General features: G+C 39.0%; 1 protein-coding gene across 1 annotated transcript; it reads left to right on the top strand. All coding sequences in view use genetic code 11, as the record gives it.

Annotated features, from left to right (window-relative positions):
* Window positions 1-731: 731 nt before the first annotated feature.
* On the top strand, window positions 732-20,007 carry EGR_03250 (Potassium/sodium hyperpolarization-activated cyclic nucleotide-gated channel 4; the record flags this gene model as incomplete). Its single annotated transcript, XM_024492499.1, has 8 exons — window positions 732-1,143; window positions 2,272-3,310; window positions 5,752-5,981; window positions 6,349-6,446; window positions 12,909-13,127; window positions 15,532-15,678; window positions 17,854-18,097; window positions 19,100-20,007. The coding sequence occupies 8 exons, from the start codon at window positions 732-734 to the stop codon at window positions 20,005-20,007; spliced, it is 3,297 nt and encodes a 1,098-aa protein (XP_024353173.1).
* Window positions 20,008-24,401: the final 4,394 nt, after the last annotated feature.

Here is a 24,401-nt window from a genome sequence, read left to right as displayed (position 1 = left end):
TTCAGTAGCGTGCAATTCCCTTAACAGACTATTATCTCTAATACACGCACAAAGGTGATCTTGGACAGTGCTCAAATCTTAAATACTACAGAGTGGAAGAAGAATCCATAACCATTCTCCGGCTTTATAAATCTGGTGAGGCCAACCTAAAAAAATTGATATACAAGGGATGATGAGATGGTTTGCATGAATGGCTACTGGAAGTAGTACAAAAATCAGTAAAACGAATTTGAGGGCTTATTCGAGCCTCGCCACATCTGTTTAAATACTACAATAGGAAGTACTGAGTTGATAATTTACTTAACTGTATATTATGCAAATATTATGAGTAATGAGGGGGTACTGGATGCTAAACAGTGATAACAGCGCTAAATTCGGGAATAAATATTTCTGGATATACTCATTTCACTTAGAATTTACATGAAAAAAATAACGTGAGTGCCAAATTCGGCTTTCACTCAAAAGAATTTTGATATTTTACCAAAAAATATATTACACTAGTGATGTTGGTATTTTACTAATGTTAAGCATCCTAAATAAAGTTTTTTACACTTACTCTCAATTGTAAAGGCAATTTAAAATATTTATTATTGTTAGGTACCTTTTATGCTTTAGCTAAAGCTTTGAAGCAGCAGTACTTAATTACATTACATCCGCTCCTGTCATAAACCAAAAGTGACTCTTTTCACTCGTAATAGTAGTCCCAAACGCTCAAGTGACGGGCTTAGAGGATGCCAAATTTGCGTCAAGCACAGCAGGTTGACGGTGCTTGGACGCAGCCGTCGACGCCGCGTCGACGACGTAACCTTTCCGGCTCGCCAAGCAATGCGTCCGCCCGGGCGATGCGCCAGCACATCCTCCATTCGCAGGCCTCGGTGGCTATTGATCAGCCCATCCAGTACTTCGATCCCAACCGCGCTGATAAGGAGATCATGGCGTCCGAGGACTTTAGGCTTGGGGGGCCCCGCAAATGCCTCTACACATCTTATCTCCGGGGTCGGCTGCGCGAGACAAGACCATATAGTCTAGACGACGGGACGATACGGAGTCAGCATCGCAAAAGCACCTTTACAACGCAGAGAGAAAAACCCTTCGTGGCCAGAGCAATATCATTTGATAATCCATACTTTGACGTACCTCAAGGTAGGCTTTGGTACACTTACGTTTCGAAACAATTCCTAGGTTTGTCTAGGCCCGAAAAAAGCAGTTTTTAGCACAGAATGTGCAAATATTACAGATCATTATTTTAAATTCTGCGTTAACTCAAATATTCCTTACAAACTGCTAATTGGGGAAAAGCCGAGTAGTCATCTGTCGTTGATTCGAAATCTCCAGCAGGCCAGAAAATGAGAAAAATATCGCGCAGTTTTTTAAACACTGGGAAGTTGTATTCGTTTAGAGGCAAGAAACGATAAATCAGCCAAATTCATTTCATTTTCACGCAATTTATGTTACTTAAATTTTAATAGTAGTATTAAAGTGAAAGGAAAATTGAAACTTTTATGGAAGAAAGGCATCGAAAATCCGTCAGTTTTTACTGGCTTCAGATTTAAAAACGCGGAATATTCTAAGATAAAGTGCTTAAGAGTGCACTTTAGGGCAAAATATACAGTTTAATGTATTGGATTCTAGTAAACAAATATTGACAAACCTTATAATTTGGTTTTAGGTCAGTGAATATTTAAAAACAGAGTAGAGTTGTATAAATGTCTGCTTAACAAAAAATCGCATAATTCCGTTATATAAGAAGTGCATTGGAGGCGTTACTTCTGATTCTTTGCATGTAATTACTTTGACCAGTGAGTAAAGTTATTCTTTATTAAAAAATTTCATGACCTCTTATTGCTCTGCAAGCATATCGAGTTAGACTAAGCGGTAATAAGGAGGAGCAGTCTATTAGTTGAGTATTTGTCCAGAATAATCAAATCTACTCATTACAACTGTTAATTCGGCTGTTTTGCTTTTGTTTTTAGCTAAAACTGGTCATAAAGAACAGAATGAGGTTCACAAAAATGATTTCGAATTCGATACAGAGAAAAATGTATCTTATTACGTTAACCTATGTCTAAAGGGGCTGATAGTATTCTCGTTGTGACTACTGTATATGGACAAATCCAATCAGCCTTGAATATGCTTTAGCCAATCATTGAGGAGGACTGGAAAAAATGTTGGGTCGCAGATATGAATTTAGTTCCCACAGTTGTGTCGTACCTAAAGGTGCGCACTGCTTCCTCTTTTTAAACATGGAACCCTTATGCAAATCACCTTCAGGTGAGTCGCAGTGCTCGAATCCCCATCCTCTGTCAGCGGAAAAGCCGTTTCTTCATAGCATTCAGAGCTGCACCGCTGAGGAAGACGAATCGGAATTGATTGACACGACTCCCGCATTACTCTCACCGATGCCCAAGTCAGACCTGGTTGTCAACTCCCCTGTTACAGAGTCAACCACCACACCGCAAGCAGTACGTCGCATCTACAAGTCCCGTCTCCATCGATCTGTCACTATCGGTACGGGTGATGAGAAGGATGACGAAGTCGGTACTACACAATCAATGACACCGTCGCCCCATCCACCAAGTGCGAGCCAATTTCGGAGTCGTGGAATGTCTCAGAAGACTCGTTGGACATCACGGATTGCAAGGATGAAATCGCTTCAACGAAGTCGTACAATTGACACTCGCGTGAATACAGTACAATGGAATCCCGGTTCCCTTCTTACCAGTCCGGATATCGACTTACAATCAAGTGATACGGGACCGACTGAGTATCAGCCACTGCAAGGTTCAACAAATAAACCTCAAAAGTGGTCGCCGAATGAAAGTGATCTATCTGCATATCTACCTAAGCACGTTGATCGTAGTCCAGGAGCCGTTGCTTATAAAAAAGGACGCCTGGATGCCGGTACACAGTATTGTACTCCATCCTCGTCTATGGAGATGGAGCAAGCTTCTTCTGCTGAGATGGGCTCGATAAATCGGAGTGTAAAAGTGTCTTTGAATAGCCCTGATGCTGGACACTACGCAACTCAGTCCAGTGAAATCGGTTCAGAAGCTGTGGGAGCAACAATGGCAACTGAAGGTCAGATTCCTTTGAATGCAGCCGCAATGGCAGATGGTCATGTCGAGGAATTGTGCGACCCCAGTAAACAAAGTACCTCCAGCTATCTGAAGGAGCAGTTCTTTGCCTTCTTTCAGCCTTCGGACAACAAGCTGGCTATGAAGTTATTCGGCAGCAAGAGCGCGCTGAATAAAGAGAAACGCAGGCAACAACAACACGGAAAGTGGATCATTCACCCATGCAGTAGTTTTCGGTAGGTCAGATAAAGCGAGTCTCTGTTAAGTTTATGTGACTTAATAGCGGTTACTAACTCGACATGATTGTAGTTTTTACTCAAACTGAAATATTTCATGGCGTTTAAATTTAGCGCTGAGTACAGTCATTCTCAGCAAGTTCAGGAACACATGAAAGGGCATAAAAGCCTTTCTTTTATGATTATCCACTTTATAATTCGCAACGATTTGTCTTCCGCAATATGTTGTTGGATCAAAGGTGTTCAACTGGTGGAGATTCAAAGGTTACTATTGATTGCCGACATGTTTTATCCTATTCTGGTGGCTAATTATGCCATGTTTGGGGTGGGGGGTAGGCTAATCAAGGTAATGAACCGTGTTTTGCTGAACCATAAACGCATTAAATGCATCCTTTTTAAAAGAGTCAACTTTTCTTGTTTGGCTAAAAGTTAGTAATGTCTAATTATCCTACCATGTATGACATTTATAGTTTCGATGTTGAAGCGATAATTGAAGATTCGCAGCACCTGCAAGGTAGCATTGAAATGGGGGACTTTGACAATGGTCTCCCAAAAGTCGCTTTATGCTGGTTTTTTTGCATGAGGACTGAAAAATGGAATTTTAGGAATTTGGGTTTGTTGGACTTGATTTACACAACCGTATGGTAAACTTCATTTCATGTACAAACTCTGCGGATAAGTAGTACCAAAAATAACAGAATTTAGCTTTTGTTCACACAAATAACTCCTAATTGCTAAAAATCTCCAGGGTTTTGACAGTCAGTTTACTATAAGAGCAAAAGCGAACTGAAAAAATTCAAAACGTAATGAAGGTTTATAGCACTTCTAAGTGGAATACTAAGTCTTTTGAACCACGTTAAAAGTTCAGATGTTGGAAGCTATTTTTACTGCGGTTGTCAAAAAAAGAGAAGTAAATGGGAAACCAATTTACAAAAGTTTCATTTTTAACCATCACTTGAATTGGACAAGCTACGGAGGAGTGGAAATAGAACCTGGCGCCTCAAAAGCGATTATGCTTACGCACAGGTAGTATGTGTAGAAATGACAACAGGCTGGAACCGGTGGAATGGTAGGACACTTCAAACGTATGCACATAAAACAGTCGAGGGTCATCAGCTTCTAAAAGTGTTAATTTTTATTCAAATGTTCTAAAATCGTGCCTCATAAAGTTACACATTTTTGGTGTAAAAATAAGTGGGATAAAAGGGCACAAAAGTTTTATTTTGTTTTGCTGCTAAGCCTGAATACGCCCCTGAACTGGGCTTCAAGAGCTCACGGAGGTACGTGGGTGCATCTGTTAATTGGGTTATGACGAATCATGCAGTCGTTTTTGCTTTTACCATCCAGAAATGACAATGATGAAACGACCAGAACTACTATTGCTGTCGGAGCTCTATACTTGCAATAGTCTAGCGTCTTTATAACTTTTCAGTAAAAGCGTTACTTTCTACGGAATAATTTACCCATAAATGGTAAGTGCCTAGGGGCCAATGCACCTTTTTGCAGAATGGCTTAAAAACAGCAGTTTGCGCCATTTTAGAGTAAATAGTAGTTTAAGCGGGGTGATTACTTCATGTACAAATAAAGTCTTTGAGATACGACAAACTGCCTCCCCCTTTTTGAACATTTTTGTGACTGAAAATGTGATGTTCCCAGAATTTTACTTTTTTCAAGAAATATGAACCGATTTTTTTTTCAAGCAAAAATATCTACTAGCCCGAATTCAGCAAATTTGAGACGTTGGTCACCACTCGATCCTAAAATTCTATTATATATTACTCCAGCGCCCCAAGGCCTCCCTCTACACGACAGCAGACATAATATTCGGACAGATTATGCCTTACCGACCTAGAGAAGCGCTTGGAGCTACCGGCACGGCCCGCAGACTGACACCCAGCGTAAGAACGAGGGCCTAGCCTTAAGTGCTCGCGAAACCAAAAAGAAGAGTTAGGCAAACAGACAGAGCATTACATAGCTATGTTTGGGGCAGAAACAAATAGAATAATATCCCCAAATTAAAAACTCACGAATTTATAACTTGAAACTAGTACCTTTTTTTGAATAATTAATAAAGTATGCTTCTTCAGACTGCATGTTAAATTTCGCAAGGTTAACCATTGCAGTCACGTAATACGGATACACCAACTTATATTATTTACCCTAATTTTAGATTTTACTGGGATCTCCTAATGCTCACCCTCTTGATTGCAAACCTAATTATTCTTCCAGTAGCAATCTCATTTTTTTATGACGACCTTCGGGCCCACTGGATTGTATTCAATTCCGTCTCGGATGCTGTTTTCATAGCAGACATCGCCGTTAAATTTCGCACGGGTATGAACAAGTACCTATTCATGCATTCCTTTTTAAAGATTGTTTGCGGTTGAATGGAGTGATTCAATATTTTCTCCAAGTTTTGTGCTTGAATGTTCCCCCTGTAGCAGCTGTCTGATTGACTGTTTAGTCATTAATGACCTTATGCTGGAAGTATTTATGTCACCAGGTATAATTACCAACGACTACGCAGACGAAATTATCCTTGATCCTAAGGAAATCGCTCGTCAATATGTCCGCTCCTGGTTTTTGCTGGATCTCATTAGCTCAATTCCCATGGATTATATATTTTGGGTGCTCAACAAACACGAGAATTACAACCAAATCCTTACTGCAGGTACGTTCATCTGCACATGTAGTTTATCTTTGATGTGGTATCTGTACTGCTAAACCTCTTTGGTTCACTTCTTGTTTGTAAGCTTCCACAATTAGTGCATCCATATTTTTTAGGAGAACGTCCCAAGTATGCGACATGAGTTTACCAATTTCAGTGCCTTTCTGCTTATTTTTAATGCTACCATAAAAGTAGCAGTTATGTAAAAGTACCTCTGAAACAAATTGCGATAGTTGACAGGGTTTACTTCATCAAATGTCCCAATAATTTAAAATATCATGCCAACGAGGGTCCACTAATTTGGCAAGAGCTGCACCGATTTGTACTATATGTTAATTTGGGTCCCAAATTAATACTTCTTAACTTCAAGGACGCACACTGCGCATACTGCGGTTGGCCAAGTTACTCAGTATGCTTCGACTCCTTCGGCTCACGAGGCTTGTTCGATATGTCAGCCAGTGGGAGGAGGTAATTGGCCCCTTCATGAACTCATTATTTTGTATGCTGGTGGTTCACTTAAGATCCCACCATTCCTTTCCATCATCACATTCTTTAGAAAACCTGTCAGCTCTCAAGCGCTAGGGGGGGGGGGGGAGGGCGTGGATAAGCCACCCACGAGGAAGCATTCCATTTCAATTCATCATGCTAATGATTAACATAAGTGTATCTAACAAACATAGGTAAATGAACCCTTTTACTTGAGTGCAAGGATTTTGAGCATATGCAAATGTGCTGTCACTTTTTTCACTTTAGTGTAGGTGCGAAACTGGTGCGCTTATATTTTCGTATTCATAGATTTTGCTTTCCCTGCCCCCACGAATTTTACGATGTTTATTGCAAACCAAGTGTGCAACTATCAAATGCTGTCACTTTAAGAGGTGACAGAGGCTTTTAACAGAATACTTTGACTAAGGGAATATTCAGGGCAAATTGCAAAAGCTAATTTAGCATTTAGTGCACACACACTTTCCACTCTAAATAAGTACAGTAAATGTTCGCCGTCCATACTGCTTCTATTGGTGGGTATGTGCATGACTTGTCCACAGTAAATTTTTCAGTTTCTCAACATTGCAAGCAAATTTATGGGCATTTTCAATCTCGTTTTGCTGATGCTGCTACTTGGACATTGGAATGCCTGTCTTCAGTTTCTTATTCCCCTTCTCATGGACTATCCCGAGGATTCGTGGGTCCAACGATGCAGGTTAAAGGTACATCGAATACTTTCAAAAAGGTCTTAATAGAAGTGATTTGCTTGTGAAACCAAGTTTAAAACGAATCTTTTTGATCACATTTTTGTTTTGACCATTAATTCAAATAGGAAATACTAACATTGCACAAACATTTTTCGCCGAAAACCAGCCTTATAGGCAAGTCAAAATATTGCATGTCGTCAAAGCTAACAAAACTTCACCTTTTTATGAAGTTGTGCATTAAATTAGTCAGAGAGAAATGCTTCGTTAGTTAAATGCCACTAACTTTTAATTAGAGTATAAATGGACTAAAAAAGAGTATTCTTCTGGTAACTAGCTTATCTTGATATTTAATAAGGCACTTTCCCAAATGAGCCGAGCGTGACCATGGGAAGCGAATGCATTACCCAGATAGCAAGTTGCATCCACCTTTTTGAAACGGTACACTACCCTTCTCTCATCAACCTTCCTTCCTTGATGGATTGTGCATTAACAGCTTCGGTGAGCGATAAACGGCGCATATGTTAGTGAGTATCTCAAAAATACCAATGTTTGTTGTGTAGAATGAGCGGGCTTTGTTTTCATGTCAATCACTCTTACCTCGCCAACCTTGGACGGTTTGATGCAGATCTCTTTCGACTTTCGTGCATTTTCACTCAGAGGAGCTGTTATAGCCAAAAACAATAACAATGCAGGCTCTAAAACTGGACTCTTACCGTCACAGTGGTAAAGTGCCTGTGTTTTGGCTGCACTACTTTGCTCAACTATGCCACTTATTTTTTGAAAGACTTATGTGCATACTACTTTGACACTTGTCACATTTTGTGATTCAGGTGGTAACCAAAACAAGGTATTTTAAGTAAAATATAGCAACTCGCTTTTAATTTACGAACATTAAGTATTCTAGAATTTTATTACTTGATTAGTAGATTGTGCCACGAAAAAATCGCCGTTAGCATTGCTAATATAAACAAGATCAGCGACAGAATATTGAGGAGTTGGAAAAAAACGAAAGTTAATCTTGCCTGCATTTATGTTGAGGACTAGTGCATGTTGAGATGCTGAATTTGAGCGAAGGGACATAACTAAAATTAATAATTTGGTGAATAATTGTGCAAATTAGTGTTCTTATGTACGGGTACAATAAGTAGGATAAGAGTTCTCCTCTCTCATTGTATTTTGAGAAAACTATGCTGCCTCACACCTTTTGATGAGATATTTCAGGATTATATTCCATCGATAAATCGCGTTGGATAATAATTCACACTCCATAATAAAGGTACAGAGTGAGGCGGAAAAAAAGGCAAGCAAGAGAAACAGTGCCCTTGCTTTCCATAATAGAGTTACACGGCGTAAAGTTGGGTCCCTATGCTTCAGTCAGAGGTTACAGAGTGGAATTTCGTGAAGCATTTTAAAACCTGCAGGACAATGGTTTCTTGATTTTGAAGAATTTAGATGGTATTTTGAAAGGAGCTTGGTTCCACCTAGCTTTGTCCGGCTTCTACAAACACGGCATTCTGTGTCAATGCCGACCGTGACCCCCCGTTTTTATTAAAATTTGGTATTGTTTGGGATCGACACATGTTAAGATGGCAAGGAAAATCGCAGATGTTTGTATTAAAACAAAACAGACGTTTGGATGTAGGTATCCATCAACTTTCAAGTGAATAAGGAAATGTGTGTAGTATTTATACACAGGATTGGTACCACAATGAATAATGCGACAACTGTCAAATTACACGGTATCACGTAGCCTTACTGCAATGCAAGTAAGTGCCTGGCAAAATTTTTTACACCCGCGGTTCGGTAATTAGTTTGAGGTACTAGGAATATGCAATTTCTGTAAATTCATTAGAGTTACTTCCAAGATACGCATTCGAAGAGCACTTTTTTCCAAGAGAGGTTACAAAGCTCAGGGCAATTAACTTTTAACCAAACTTCTACTTTTTTGCAACGAAAATATATGACAATCTAAATTAAACTGAGTCTTTGCTGCAATTTTATCTCAATCTCTCAAGTAGTTACATTTTTTTTTCTTTCAACAAAAGTTTTCCTTGTTTTGGAATGTGTGACGATGAGAGTACGCCGATGCGTGAATCAGAATGAAGTTAATTAAGAGAAGTAGGGAGCTAAATTAAGTTCTGATTTATTACTTTTGGACTCGGCCAACTCATCCACAGTCTATGCAGCATTCATTAATTCTACAGACCTTTTCGAGGCATAATTAATCACGAGTGAATTTAAATAGCCTCTTATTTGTTGCATGCAAAGTTTAGCGAACTCATTTTGAGTGATGAAATGAAAAAAAAAATTTCATGAGACATTGGAATTTACAATAAACTAACAAAATACAGCCTTTTGGCTATAAGCGAGGGTTGAATACAAATTATTTATTGCAATATGTGTTGGAAAGTCGAGACGTTATGCACGAAGTATGTATTTTTTGGAAAGGAAAGTTGAACACTTACTGAGTAAAACATGGGAGAAAAATACCTGTTTATCCCAAACCCCGAACATTGCCATAATCCTGTTTTGTGAATTACTGTAACTTCCATGAATTTTTCAGCTAGGAATGTTTATTTGATGTTACATAAACCCACTTGAATGTCGTTTTTATTTGCAATATAGTAGGAGTCCTGATTGTGTGTCTCGATTCAAAAAGATCAAAGTCTTACGCATTTCTAAAAGGCCAACCTTCTTCCAGAACAAAATTTTTCCGATTCAGGACACCTATTTTAATTCCACCTTTTTGCTTACCACTTGAATTGCAGTTGAGATTTCCCAGACGAACGAAGCGTCTATTTGGGACCTAGATTTGTCAAATGATACAAATGAAACAGCATATGCAGTCGTAAAGTTAATCTTAAGAGTTGCCACTGTTTCGTCAGTACATTTAATCCATTGTCGAGAATATCAAGATGCTTGTTTATTGCCAGTGTTGATTGATAATGAATCGGCGCACCCGGTTTCGAGGTCTACGAAAATGCCTAATGTGAGACTTTAAATTTCACACTTTAGACTTAAAATAAACACTTTACTTAGAAATCAACGCCTTTCCTTGTCCTTAATCAAAGTAATCACGATTTTTTTTGTATATTTTATCCTTACTCTAAAGAGAACGGTTGAGTTATTGAGTGCTTTGTTACCCACATAATCAACAAAAGGATGTCTTCTACACCATTCTACCTCAATTTTGAATGACAAAGTCCCTCAGACGAAGATCCTTATCGAATGAGGAAAGGTTTTAGTGGCGATGAAATGAGGGCCTTTACTATAAGATTTATTTGTAGACATTGAATATGTATTTTGAATGGTACCTTATCCGTTTCACTATACTGTACATTCTCTGTCTGTATTCTTTATGTTCAAAGCACTGTCTTTTCGAGCCGCCGAATTTTCACTCTCCAACTGCTATCGACTACCAACCGCTAGTTTTTATTAACAGTACCCATCTGTTCAAAACTTTAAATTTGCCAAATGTCGGACAGATAAAAAATAAAAGTGAAGGCAACTAGGCTTCAGTGCTGGGACATTATTGACAACCATACCATGGGATCATCAAACGCGTCTGCTCTAGGCCTAAATTAGAATAAGTTCTCCAAATAAAGCTGTCTAATATCATGCGAACGCGTTTCCACATATATTAATAGCATAGAAAATGCCGAAGCTAATAATGTGGTCTAAAATTATGAAGCTTCACATTCGTAATGGGTATCTGAGGTGGAATGTTCACTGCGTTAAATGCTTATGAATGCAAGCAGGATATTTAGCTGAAGACTAAACTGCAGGACTTTCGTTTTTTTCATCTATCACTGGTTTCAAGCCCTTTGATTGCGACGATTGATTTCTTGAGGGAATAATGCATTGTAGCAAAGCTTTATGAGGAACTGGTATCTGTTACTTCCTCGAAGATTGGCACTGTTGCTTCAGATATCGGGTCCGTCGCATTCCGCGTCTTGTTACTTCACAGGTGTGGTCAAACAACCATTTATGACAAAAGGCCACACGAATATAAGGAATTGCAAGTAGTCTTAAAAGGGTATCAGTCAATTCATAGTAGAACCATCTTAATCAAGATGCATAATTTTAAACATTCTTATCTCAGTCTTGTTGTAAAAAGCTTTTTTAAATCACTGGCTCTTTGAAATAATTTTAGATCATGAAGCATGGCTACTTTTGGTGTGCTACCGACCGGCAGAAATCCAATTAAGTAAATTGTTTTAATGTATACTGCTGTGGAACTTTAAACTGATAGTTGCACTAAAAAAATTAATTGTACGAATGATTCCACCTGTCTGATTGCGAAATTTGCGTAACATGGTACACAAAAATAATCATAACCTCGCTTTTCTTTATCCTAACGAAAGCCATTTTCGCATTAGAGGAACTGGCAAGGAGAATTTTGGCCGACCGGAGCAGTTTTTTCATAACCTTGTGTGGCCGATTCGTTTCTGTTCAGCTGGGATAGCGTGGTAACCATTTACTGTCTCAGGAAATTGTATCCTTGCGAGTACCCAGGGGGTTATTGAAAGAACTCTGCAAATGAAGTGAAAAATGGAAGTTTTTTAGTCGCAAAATGAGTAATTTTTTGCGAAACACGAAGTTCGTACCTTCCGTTTCCCATCCAATGGCAAGCGGAATTTATATTTTCCGGGATATCATAATATCAGGAATGGTTTTACACAAGGGAGGTTCAAGAGATGAAGGGGATGTGGAAGGTCATTGGTTTTATTGAAAATGTTTAGGCGGTGCGGGGTTAAAAGACAAACATAAAGTAATTTTTAGTGCAAAAATGGTATAAAGGCCTAAGCTACGTAAAGAGGCGATTAAGTTGAGTAACTTTTGGTTCTTCTACGGATGTTAATTAAGTTTCGGTTCTACATGGATGTAAGCTCAAAGAAATTAAGGAGAAGGGAATAAAACCAGATTTATGTTATATTATGAACTGGAAACGTCCAAAACAACTTTTATACCACTCTATTGAGATTTTCGTCAAATTTGTAATGAATTCCTTCAAGAGCAGACATTTTGGGTAAATGAACTGCATTAACAAGAGCAAAGTGCCAACTTTAAGTCGTAAATAGAATCTTTTTATGATTCAGAAGGATTATACTTTTAGCCATGCCACTTCTCAGATTAAAATAATCCACACTTCTATGTACACCAATCATTCCGGATAAAACTGTGTATTTGTAATGAACACAATTGAAATGGGGACTTTACTATTTAACCAAATCTGATTTCCGGCTACCGTGGTGGATCATAGCGCCTAACTTTAGTATAGCAGCACAAAATTTGATTTCGTCTTGTAATGGAAGCAAACTTAGAACAATCACATTGCCATCCCACGGTGATTAAGGTTATACGCGCATTTTATTGCGGGAATTCATTAAATGAACCTTCATTTTTAAACAGCAGAATAATCCATCCTACTATTTGCAAATGAAGCATGTCAATACCATACTTCGGCATATTTTTACCATTAATTGAGATACTAATTTTATATCACACCTTCAATTTGATGTGAGTACGTCCACCACACAGACATCATATTTAGACTCTTATGTCTTCTAAATGTGGTACTTCGACGCCTAAGAACAAGAAACTACACTTTATTTCTTCCCGGCCATCTAATCAAACCATCATCTAACCATTTAATTTGGACGTTTTCAAATCAAAATAGTGTCACTGGCTTTTTACAGAACTGAGGTGATTAATAATGATGCTTTCTGCACTGAAGGACGCAGACTGGTTTGAGCAGTATACCTGGGCACTATTCAAAGCCATGTCCCATATGCTCTCCATTGGTTATGGACGCTTTCCTCCGACCAGTATCAGTGAAGCTTGGATTACTATCGTCAGTATGATGACCGGGGCCACCTGCTACGCACTCTTCGTAGGCCACGCTGCGGCCCTCATTCAGTCCTTCGATACTTCCAAACGCCACTATCGTGAAAAAGTGAGTTTCCAAATTCACTTGTGTTGCCTGAATCTTTGGGGAAAATCGACAATCACGACCTGGACGCCCTATAATTTTTACATGATACGAATTGTCATTTTTTTGTTTTAATCCAACTTATTTCATTTGTTAAATGTTTCACAAATGTGTATCCACTGAGGCAATAAATTAGTGGCATTACAAATGCGATGTCGATACTGAACGTACGCGTCTGTGAAGTTAAGGATCACTACAGGACAAGAAACACCTAAGCTTTCTTCTTTCGTCTTACCAGTGAGGAGGCCCTTTCTGGGCATCTTACTCTTGCTTGGGTTAAGCTATTTATGAGTGATAGTAGGTCTATTCGAAGAATCAGATCTTCGAGAAGGGATGGGTATTAAGTTTACAAATTGACTAACCAAGCATTTAATTGCGTTTTTTGGTTAATTCTCTCTTGAATAATGCTAAAAATTAAAGTGGAAACCTCCATTCAATTTTTGGAATTACAGTATGCTTTTGTAATTGACCAGAATTGTCCACAATTTCTGTGCGTAAGAAACCCATTTATTTGGAAAAATCGACCGTTTAAGTGGAACGACCTGTTATTTCACACCGAAGCCACAGGGTGAAGTCGAATAGAATAGGCTACTTGAGACCCCTTAAGGACGTGGGTCTCATAGAATAAAATGAGCAAACTAGGTAAGGCTCGGTTTAAAAATGAATGTGAAGGATCATGAATGAAGCCACGAGGTACAAAACTGTTTTAATATGAGAAAGTCCTAGTTACTTTAAACTGACTACAATCACGATTGGAATTTGTAAAAAATTGAGGTCCTCGGTCCTTATGGCCCGCTTAAAAGTACTTACACAATTAAAATAAGCTGCTGTAGACTTGATTTTATCAATGTGACTTTTCCGGGTGATTTGCTGATTGGACGCGTTTTCGACATTTGAGCGAAAATTTTTGATAGGAAACCTACCCATCTAAATTGAATGACAGAGCATTTCTCCAAATGTGAAATTTTTGGTAAAAATCGTTAATATTTGAGCCATAGCACTGATTTAGACCATCACTGCTCAGTACTGCACGAATTCATTCCCAGACGCAAGTTCCAGCTTTTTGATTCTCTGACAATGTGCTAAGGTTGAAGACATAACATATCGTTTAGAAGCAACATCCACGAAGTACGAATTCCACCTATTTTAGGTTGGGAAACACTCAAATTCTCTTCGGCATCGGCGCCAAATAGATGCGTCGTAACGAATGAGATTTCACGTTTGATATGGGCAGGACCAACTTCTAATTGGCTTTGTGGGGGGTCAGTAAATTTCAAACTTGTTTTTGTTTTATGTAACAAACCTAATCATCTAATAGGAATCCTTTACGCAAGTTGAAAGGCTTTTAGAAGGATGAACACGAAGTGCCCACCTAGTGTAATGTAAGTCGTCGCATAATACTTGAAGGGAATTCACTGCATCACTCACTGGCATTGGAGGTGGAGTCTTAAGGCCCTATACTATAGTCGACGTCTCTAATGGCTCAAAATGCAAATTTCTTTTGTGCACCCAACGGATTTCCTTCGTGGTTGGGTGTTTAGCATTACAAGTTACTCATTTTGGACGAGTTTTGCCTTGATTCGACTTTTACTACTCTCTGTATATCTAAGCAGTGTTATCAATCTTTATGCGAATCTTTCGCTAAAGTTCTAATAAAAATATGGGATTAATACTAAGGTCTGGAAGTACCGAAGTTGTTGGCACACACACACACACACACACACTATCCACAGAATTCCATCTCAGTCCCATTCAAAAAAGTGGTGGAAGGCACACCCTAATACTTTCCACGCGATTCGTGTAAAAATGATTGAAAACTGAAGAAACACCTTCTATCAAAAGACAGTTTTATCACACAGCGACTAAACACTGCCTTGAAAAGTTGAATGATAAATGACCTGTTAGAATTTGATTGAATTATATCAATAATACGTCCAGACGCTGCACACCGACAAATGAGAATTGTGGTGGTGAAGTTTTTAAGAAACAAACCACACAACAAGTACCAGTCAGTACCAACTAGTTCGTCCACTCCGAGTATGTGGATGTAATACCATCCTATCATTAAGTACACCTATAAAATATGGTCAAATTTTATTTAAATGTTTGTAGAAAGTGTGGGGGAAAATACTAGCTAGTTGGTAAAAAATAAATGCAATATTTGCGTGCAAAAATAGCACTTTGAAGGCTTTGATGATGTGCGAAAAAGACAATCATTCACACGCCACTACTTTTGCGTGCCACTGTGACATTACACGCCCATCAGTCAAACTGAACACGCACAATTCAACTCTCGATGGTATCTAAAGCCTGATCGGCTTGAATGATGTCATTTAAAATATATATTTGATTGACTTTAATGGCTTAGTTCAAGCAAGTTGAGGAATACATGGCATATCGCAAGTTGCCCCGAGCCCTCAGACAGCGCATCGCCGACTACTACGAGCACAGGTACCAGGGCAAAATGTTCGATGAGGCGCAGATTCTACAGGAACTCTCCGAGTGTCTAAGAGAAGTAAGTCATGGATGTACTTTCCCCAGTAATTTGCACTTTTGTGCACCTAATTTACGATTGGTGTTTGCCGGATAACTTAAATTAATCACTTTCATTTCCATCAAAGAGTTCCTTTTGTTCATTTTACAAAGTGGTTTTCTTCTGAGCTATAAAGTGGGGGAATAACCTTCAATTTAGACATACTTTAGTTCCAAAATATATAATAAAGCCCCGTAATGGCAAAGATTGGCCCATAACTGCACAGTAGAACGGTTTGTCAAACGTATGATGGACCTCATCAAAAGGTATGGGCGTTTGCAGGGTCGCTGTTGATGGAAATGGCCTTTTTATGGTTCATAATTGTTTCATGGGTTCGGACAATGTGATTTGTGGGCTCAAGGACTGTATGATAACATACTTTGGGAAATGAAGCTTGATTTTGCTCCATTATTTTTTTGTGGTTAGACAGGGTAGTCTTTCACTCACTGCCAAATATGAAAAAAGTGAACAAGTCAGTGGTGGAATGGGTAATGAAGAGATGACAGGTTTCTTGCCTCAGTAAATAGTTTAGCGTTGATAAATTGAAAAGAAAACAGAGCAGTGTTTGCAATATTAAGTGAGCTAGAGCCACCAATGAAAGTAAATGAAACATTTCGATGGAGGAAACTAGAAAGTAGGATAACTTGAAGCTGGCACATTCTTTTTCATAGGAGAAAGCGTTTCAGTAATAATGGAACCCAATGTACCCTAGGTTGTTCACATTGCAATGTGAAAGAGCTGTTTTCTTTTCAATGGCAACTAACTTATTTCGATTAACTTAAACAGAAGCGTTAAGACCACAACAAATGCTTATGATCCATTTAACATTTATTAAGTTCTCGCTTCAGGTAATCACAAAATTTTAAACTTATGCGAGCCTATCGGCGATCCCAAAGTTATTTTTTTGTCCAAAGCGCAAGGCACAGAAGAAGGGTAGTTATTCGTCCTTCAGTTTCCTTCTCACCTCTCACGACCTTGCAATCACCTATGCACCAAAAATAACCAAGGTTAAAGTGGCGTTTGTTTGTGATCCTGTATTGCAGTCAAATGTGCGACTTGAATTGTTTGGGCTGCTACGCTTCTGGCTGTTAAGGAAGTGCACGGCAAGTTGTACCTTCTTGTCCTACCTGAGCTGCATAGAATAGGATTATCATGATGTACACTAACCCGCTACTTGAATGTATTGGAATTAACTACTCTACAGAAATGGGGAATAATCACTTCTTCCAATTGCACAAATAGGGTCCTAGTCCGGATCCATTGTAAAATTTAAATACTCGGGAGCAAGGTATATGCATGCATGTATTTTACACAGATTCATGTTTTTTCTCTTTTCCATGTTTATTAAATTTGAACGACTGATAGGTGAGATAAAATCAGTAAAGGTAAGGTTAGGCTTCTTTATGTAAATTTGTGAAGGTAAGGCAAGCTAATGGAAGAAGCTGACCAAGAATTGTTCCAGTTTAAATGAGTCGGAGTGGAGGGATCTTCTAAATGAAGTTTATATTCTAAAATGTGATTCCCAGAAAAAAAATGGTGCATCACCACTGCAGAATAAGGAGAAGGTAAGTAACAGCTAGTATCTTCAGTCCGCTTCCTGAATTCCGCAGTGGCAGCAGACTTTCATGCTCCCACCCACCGGAACGAAGTAGTACCGATGTTCAACTAAATACACATTTGTGGTCACATACTTGCTTTCTTTATACACCTGGTCGAACCAAGCCATTTTAGCGTGCGAGTTGCCCACTTGGTAAACCTCATTAGCACAAACTTATGAGGAATTTAGGAGTCCACATTTAACTGCGTTCTGTTAATTAAGCTGCGTAGTTGAATTGCACAGCTTAATTATCTTAGTCATTACCTTGGACGTATCGTTTAACTAAACGCTCTTTGAAGTTGATTAATGTTTCATAACAACGAGAAAAAAACAAACTAGATGAATTTTTTTCTTTTTGCTTGAAGTTTAAATTAAACCCAAACTCTCCCACTGCTGAATGTGCTTTTGATTTGTGCTTGTACTAAATGGCTCATCTACTTGGAATAAACGCAAGTGTGGATAAGGGCCTGTTTACTGGACCACACCTTAAAAATTAGATAATCAAAAGCTGGCTCTCAATGCTTTGGGAGAAAATCCAGTAATGATTTGTGCTTTCATAGCAAATCATCAATTACAACTGCCGAGAACTCGTGGCGGCTGTGCCCTTTTTCACCTATGCTGACCAGGACTTTGTGTCCGAGATGGTGGCGAATCTAAAGTTTGAAGTCTTTCAACCCGGTGACTTGATTATCAAAGAGGGCACAATTGGTACGAAGATGTACTTCATACAAGAAGGCATTGTCGATATCATCACCAAAGATGGAGAGATCGCAACAACCCTCTCCGATGGCTCCTATTTCGGCGGTATGGCCAAGTTTTTTATTTCAAGTCAAGTTCAATTCATATTTTATTCAATAAAACGTTCCTGAGAGGGAAGGTTTAATTAAAACCTCTTTACATTTACGGTTTAAATATACAGTTACTAAAGATATTAAGCTTGGGTTTTCTCTCTTTAGACATTCACATTTTTGCAATCATTGTGAAACAAATGTTAGTACTCCGAAGTAATTATTCATAGGAGGATTGAAGCTACCACATTTTAACTGAGCAGTTGCTGCTGAGTTTATATGGCTTATGTGGGTTTCCACTCACTCAGCATAAACTATGCCATAAGATCCCACTCCGTGGTTGATCTCTGCACGAAATGCTCACACCTAACCTGTGTGTTAGGTGCAAGAGTTGTTGCTTCGCTTGCAGACCTCTGCTACAAAGTTGACACGGTTTTGTTTTTCAATTTGGAAAATAAATTGCATTGGATTGAAAGAGTATTAATGAAATTTTTGTAATCCACGTAACCTTAATTACCGCATTGTTATTTTCTGAAACAGCTGCCTGTCTTGAACATATTGAGGGAGAACATTGACATCTTAAAATTAGTAAAGGTAATCAAAAGGAAAAAATTCTTCTTTAACAGTGATATTGTTTTCTTATGCATATTTGGCAATTGATTCAAAGTAGGCGTCTCCAAAGTTCAAGTGACGTGATAAATGCACAAAAATTTCCAAATGTGGACAAAAAAACTGGTTTTTGTTATTAAGCTGATGTTGACCTTCAAAATACATAAGTGGAATAAAACGCAGCAGATGTCAATGCAGCGCGCTAATAGTTACTCTTATGTTACCCCCTAAAGATGGTGCAAATTATGGTGATTCTTAAGAGAAATTGATAAAAATTTGTCGCAGCAGAGTATTTCATCCATATATTCATATAAAGTTTGCCACACAGTGTTGAAATAACGCATGTGTAATGTAAAGTATGGCGTTGTTTTGTTTGTTCATTAAAAGTACTGCGACTTCGTTGTTTTAGAAATCTGCCTTTTGACCAACGCGAAACGCGTGGCTAGTGTACGCGCCGAGGTTTACTCGAATCTCTATTCCCTGGATCGGGACAGTTTTCTGGCTGTTCTTGACAACTACCCTCTCATGCGCCGCACAATGGAGTCTGTGGCGGCCGAGCGCCTGAGCAAGATAGGTCAAAACCCCTCCATCGTAAGCGCGCGTGCAGATTTAAAGGCCGATCTCAGCCTAGTTAAGGAAATCGTCAGTTCCGTTGTCGAGTCTGACGATGGCTCGGATAGCAGTAGCGACGACAGCGAAGGCGGAAGAAAAGACAAGGAGGAGAGAGGGGTGGGTAGAATTCGCAGGGTAATTCAAATGGCGAAATCGCGTAAGAAACCTTTGGTTTCTGAGGAACCAACAGAGACGTCTGAAGTGATTCAAAGAGAAGATTCTGTCAATGAATCCAAGTATCTCACTGTTCCGAAGGCAGATCCATTGCGGAAACGGTCTCACAATCGTGTATTTGGAATTAGTTCAGGTGTATCAAAGCTGTTCAAACGTGGTGGTGTATTTGGCGAACATACTGACAATGAAAGTGAAGCTTACTTATCCTGGGATAGAGCTCGGCAACAGAGGTTTACACGGCTTCGTTCGTCAATCCGGCCTACGATAAAGTGTACTCCTCTCCACCCAGATGATAAAAAGCACTCACTAAATATTGCTTCACCGGACGCCAACGAAACCTTACGCTTGGTCGGGACCAAAGAAATAGCCCCCGAATCCCTCATTACTGATCCGGATCCCACCCACTTTGAAGCACCCTCACTTTCTCCTCTTCCTTCCCCTCCTCCTTCTCCTCCATTATCATCTCTGTCGATGCCACCATCGCCCCCAGAACTACTTGCAAAAGATCTGTCCCATTCTCCAACGAAATGAGTAAACAGGGTGAGACACTTGCTTGCATTTAAACAGACCGCATAACTCTCTCGGCGTAGGTGTGATATGATCAACATACATTACAAACATCACTTCCCCACACATTTCAGTCCTTGCGAAGACAAAACTACCCGCACACCCAATTATGCCCATATCTAATGCACTCTTCGCATTTGTGTACAACAAGAGTTTGTTGATGTGCGTGTCGAGATCCAAGCTGTCAGATGCACCAATAAAATTTATACATGCTCTATAAATCCGTCCAAGGTTGAAATGTCCAAAATCCCATGCTTCCAGACACCTATTTCTTGAGCAAAAAAATTGGCGAGAACTTAAGGGGATACTTGACTAGTTGACCGGTAAAGTATGCGCAGACTCGTAGTTGGAGGCAGGCTGTTGAGGGCTCAATTAGCGCATACGCAAAATCCGAGCCCCGAGCAAGGTATGTTGAACAGTGGCACAGCGCATCCCTTTCAAAATGTCTCTTATGTGCCAACGATTTGAGTAAATACTTGAAGAAGTCTCGATTTTTTACAAGAGCATGAGTTTGAAAGTAGCCTTTCTATTTATCATAAAATGAGTTTAAAAGGGGAAAGTACTTTTGAAGGACAATTCTCAGTACACAAAATTGAACTTTGAATAGTTTCAACGGAATGCACGTAGGCTTCTCGCCTTGAATTAACTTAAATTAAGGGAATGTTAGTGAATGTCAGAGCGGTTGTTTATTTTGATGCAAAAGTAGGGAGTGTCAAATATGAGATACGGCAATTGTTATTCCCTTTCTCAAACAACATCACTTTGTTTATGGAGGCAAATGTAGCCATTTTAGGTTAGCAACCATCTTTCGTTTTTCGGTGGTTTGCTTTTTTCGCTCCGGTTTGTCTTTATTGTTTGGGACTAGTTCCACAATGTAACTAAACCTGCTTTATACAATCTGTCCGAAGAAGTAAACAGACAGGCTAAAATATGAAAGGCGCGTGCGAAAATGTGTGAGGTTGACTTAAGCTTTCTTTGGAGTCCCTTTACCTGAAAAATTCATAAGCGCTTTTGCCCAAAAAACTCTATGCATGTTGACTGTTTTTAACCTCTGGGCAACTGTTTGACGGTGGAATGGGTGAACACACTTGGCATTTTAATCATTTACATGCATAAAACAGAAAACCCGTCGCTGATGGTAGAGCCACTTGAGGCCTCCGAGTTATCCCAGTCAATCATGAAGCGACAGCTCCCTTTGTCTCATTCGTTTTCAAGTTGGACATGCTATTTGCCACTTAAAATAAGACCCGCTTCTGAGTGAGCTTGTTGAAGTCAAAACGAATCGGCCGTGACGACAATTGCAGTTCCACAATAAATTTGATGTTTTCCGTGTCTGACTAACACCTTACTGCAGTTTGCGGTCATTTGACACTGGCCATACAACCTCATGACTTGCTTAAGGCGTCAATTCTGGAGATTAAAGTAACGTGACTTTTAATTCGACACGCACTTCCATATTTTGCACAAAAAATTCGCGCTTTAACCAACAGATCCAAATAAAACCAAACGTAGGCCATAGGAAATGACGAGACAAAACCATGTTATAGTAATTTGCCTTAAATGGTAAATTACCAAAATATTAACTTTATATTTCAGAAGGTTTGCTTTTTTCCATATCGGACCACTCATCTAGAAGCGTGTTACTTTTTTATGAAAAGTGATGAAGGATGTTGTGATCTGCCCAAATCTAGAAGGTAAACAAACCTCAGCCACCCACTGCGGAAGAGGGTCAGCACCTCTCTAGGTGGTCAGAATGACGAATGAAGTAATTTTATTTGTCTGCGGATCCAAAATAGAGGTTGGTTATTCCACAAGCAAATACGGATATTCAGAGGTTGAGCTGGTTAGATTGATGGAAGGTGAAAACAAGCTTACCTAGTGCTGTTTCCTTAAGGGCTACGATTTTTCAGGAAGGGGTTAGTCGTTTTCTCTAAGAACAACTCTCAAGGAAATTTGAGTAGTCTAATTAAATGAAATCTATTGTATCTACAATTTCTAATTATTTACTTTAAATGATTTCACTTGTTTTAAAGTACAGCAATAAATTTACTTCTTTGTTAACTTACAATGGGAGGAATTTTAGGACCCATAATGCACATCTATTAAGTTGTATTAATAAAGTTGGCTTTAATGTGGTAAGAAAACAGTCATTCCATAGAGCCAAATTTAAATCAACTGGCGATTTCAATCAAATGCCAAGCGTTCCTATGAAAGCCTCCACAAATGGATTATACAATTAACTGCAGCAGTATCTTGTTCACAGTGCTAAAATCTTTTATATCTCCCAAAAGTGAACTCATGCAAGATAAAATCAGACGCTTTGTGAGAAAAAACAAGTTTCCTTCCTTTACCTCAGGAGGGAGCTTTATTTGAGACCGTCCAACACTGTAGGGCATCTGCTGTCGACCGTATATATACATATCAGCGCATTAGTTATTCAGAGGAGGCTTGAATCACCATGAATGTATCTTCCCCCCTCCTTACTAAACTCTCTTACAGTTTGAAATAACTGCATTTCAGTGAAACCCTACCCTTTCACTAAGTATACATACTTAAACACACAAAACAAATTATATGTGGATAAGTTGGGTATGCCTTTTGTATTATTGTTAATGCCCAACTGACTCCAAAGTCTGTGACTCCTTACTTTCCCATCAGTTACTGCATTAACTTTAGCAGTCAAACATTAGCAGTCAAACATGTGGGCCATATGCGTTCACTCAGTCATGCACCCAAGCAGGTAGTCCCTCCCCAAAGACGGTGGCCGTTGGCTACTGCCTAAAGGCGGATAATTCCAACCGATAACAAACTAAAAACCACCTAAATTGAATTTGTATATAAATTACGGGATTGCATTGTATTTTTCTAAATCGTCTCCTGTCAGTTAGAACTAGTAAATCGTTGGTGGATTTCACTTTCCGATTTTTGAAAGAGCAATTTTGAGGAGGACGCTCCAAGTCTGCAGGTAAAGTGCCGCATTTGTAGGCGTTAAAAGCATTTACACTTTTGCGTGTACATCCGAAAATGTGTCTGTTTAATCCTCTTTTAATAGTAAAATGTACCAACGTTTGTGGTGCTCCATTAAGATTGAGCATTTATTCCATGGCGTTAAAACGGATCTCTTAGCATCGAGAGCAACCGAGGACCGAAAGTATAAATAGATAATAAGAAATTTTTAGCACAAAAAACTTGAGTGTTGATTTAACTAGTCGTTTAGATTCGTTCAAAGCAAACCACTGAATGTTTCGTTTGCACTTCTATGCATAATGATAGACCAAATTCGCGAGTAATTGCGAACCATTTGAAATCCATTCCGCAAAGGATGGCCAAAGAACTCAAACGTGAGGAAAACCCCAATTCCAAGATGGTCATGTAAAGTGCAAGTTGTCGAGAAGCAAACTGGTGTTTGCCTAATCGCATACTGAACTGCGTGGTCTCTTCAGTCCCCTCGGGTCGCACATTCGTCTTGACACCAAGGCTAAAAGGCCGGTCCATGACCTATCGGACCTTTTGCACGCTAATAACAACCTATTCGTCCACACTGAAACGTCTTCTTTTAGCCTCAGGAGAAAAACGGAGGCTAAAATTATTATGCTGACTGCGTGGAACTACCAATTATGCAGTTAAAGTAGTTCCATAGCCACCAAGACTTGTTTTCTCATAGGTGCACAGATAAACTGGCTAATTTAAGAGCTTCGGGTAGGCCTTGAGAATCAATTTATGGCATAAAAATAACAGGAATTATTAAACAAATATGAGCATGCATAAGAAATTAAAATTATCGTAGCTAACTCAGAGCAAGTGGCAAGTTTAATGAATATGTTTTTATAGAACTTCCTGCCGTTCGTTTCTGTTAATGTGCCTTATTGGGACCTAAAAATTACGCGAGGAAATAAAATTTTGAACTTGTTTGATCTTTTTGAATTACATATGCGAAAGAGAATGGTTAAACTACCGTTTATTGTAAATAATCAGATACGATTGTGAAAGGATGGATTTTGTTACGTACAACTTGTTAGCAATGCTCAGTAGTTTCTTAAAAAATCGTTCTGTTTTTATATAAGTCGGTTCATATTACGAGTCGGACGACTGCCTCAAAAGAACGAAAAATTATGCTACCTTCGCCTTGATATCATTTGCGGTGTTTCTTCAGCCAAAACCTTTTCAGTACTAAAAATTTATTGTGCGGTGGAGAAGTGGAAGTGATGCGTGTCACATGCGCAACTTTTTGGCTTCACATGCTTTACTTTTCCATGGTAATTAAAAGTGCACGAATAAAAGTGAATTTACAGTATTTGCATGAAGGGAGATTACAACAAAGCACCTCAATGACCTCGGATGACAATGATTAAATAGGG

The sequence above is a fragment of the Echinococcus granulosus genome (assembly GCF_000524195.1).
Source record: "Echinococcus granulosus chromosome Unknown EG_S00016, whole genome shotgun sequence".
NCBI classification, from domain to species: domain Eukaryota; kingdom Metazoa; phylum Platyhelminthes; class Cestoda; order Cyclophyllidea; family Taeniidae; genus Echinococcus; species Echinococcus granulosus.
Note: the sequence above shows the minus strand (reverse complement) of the source record. Positions and strands in the feature narration are given on the sequence as shown.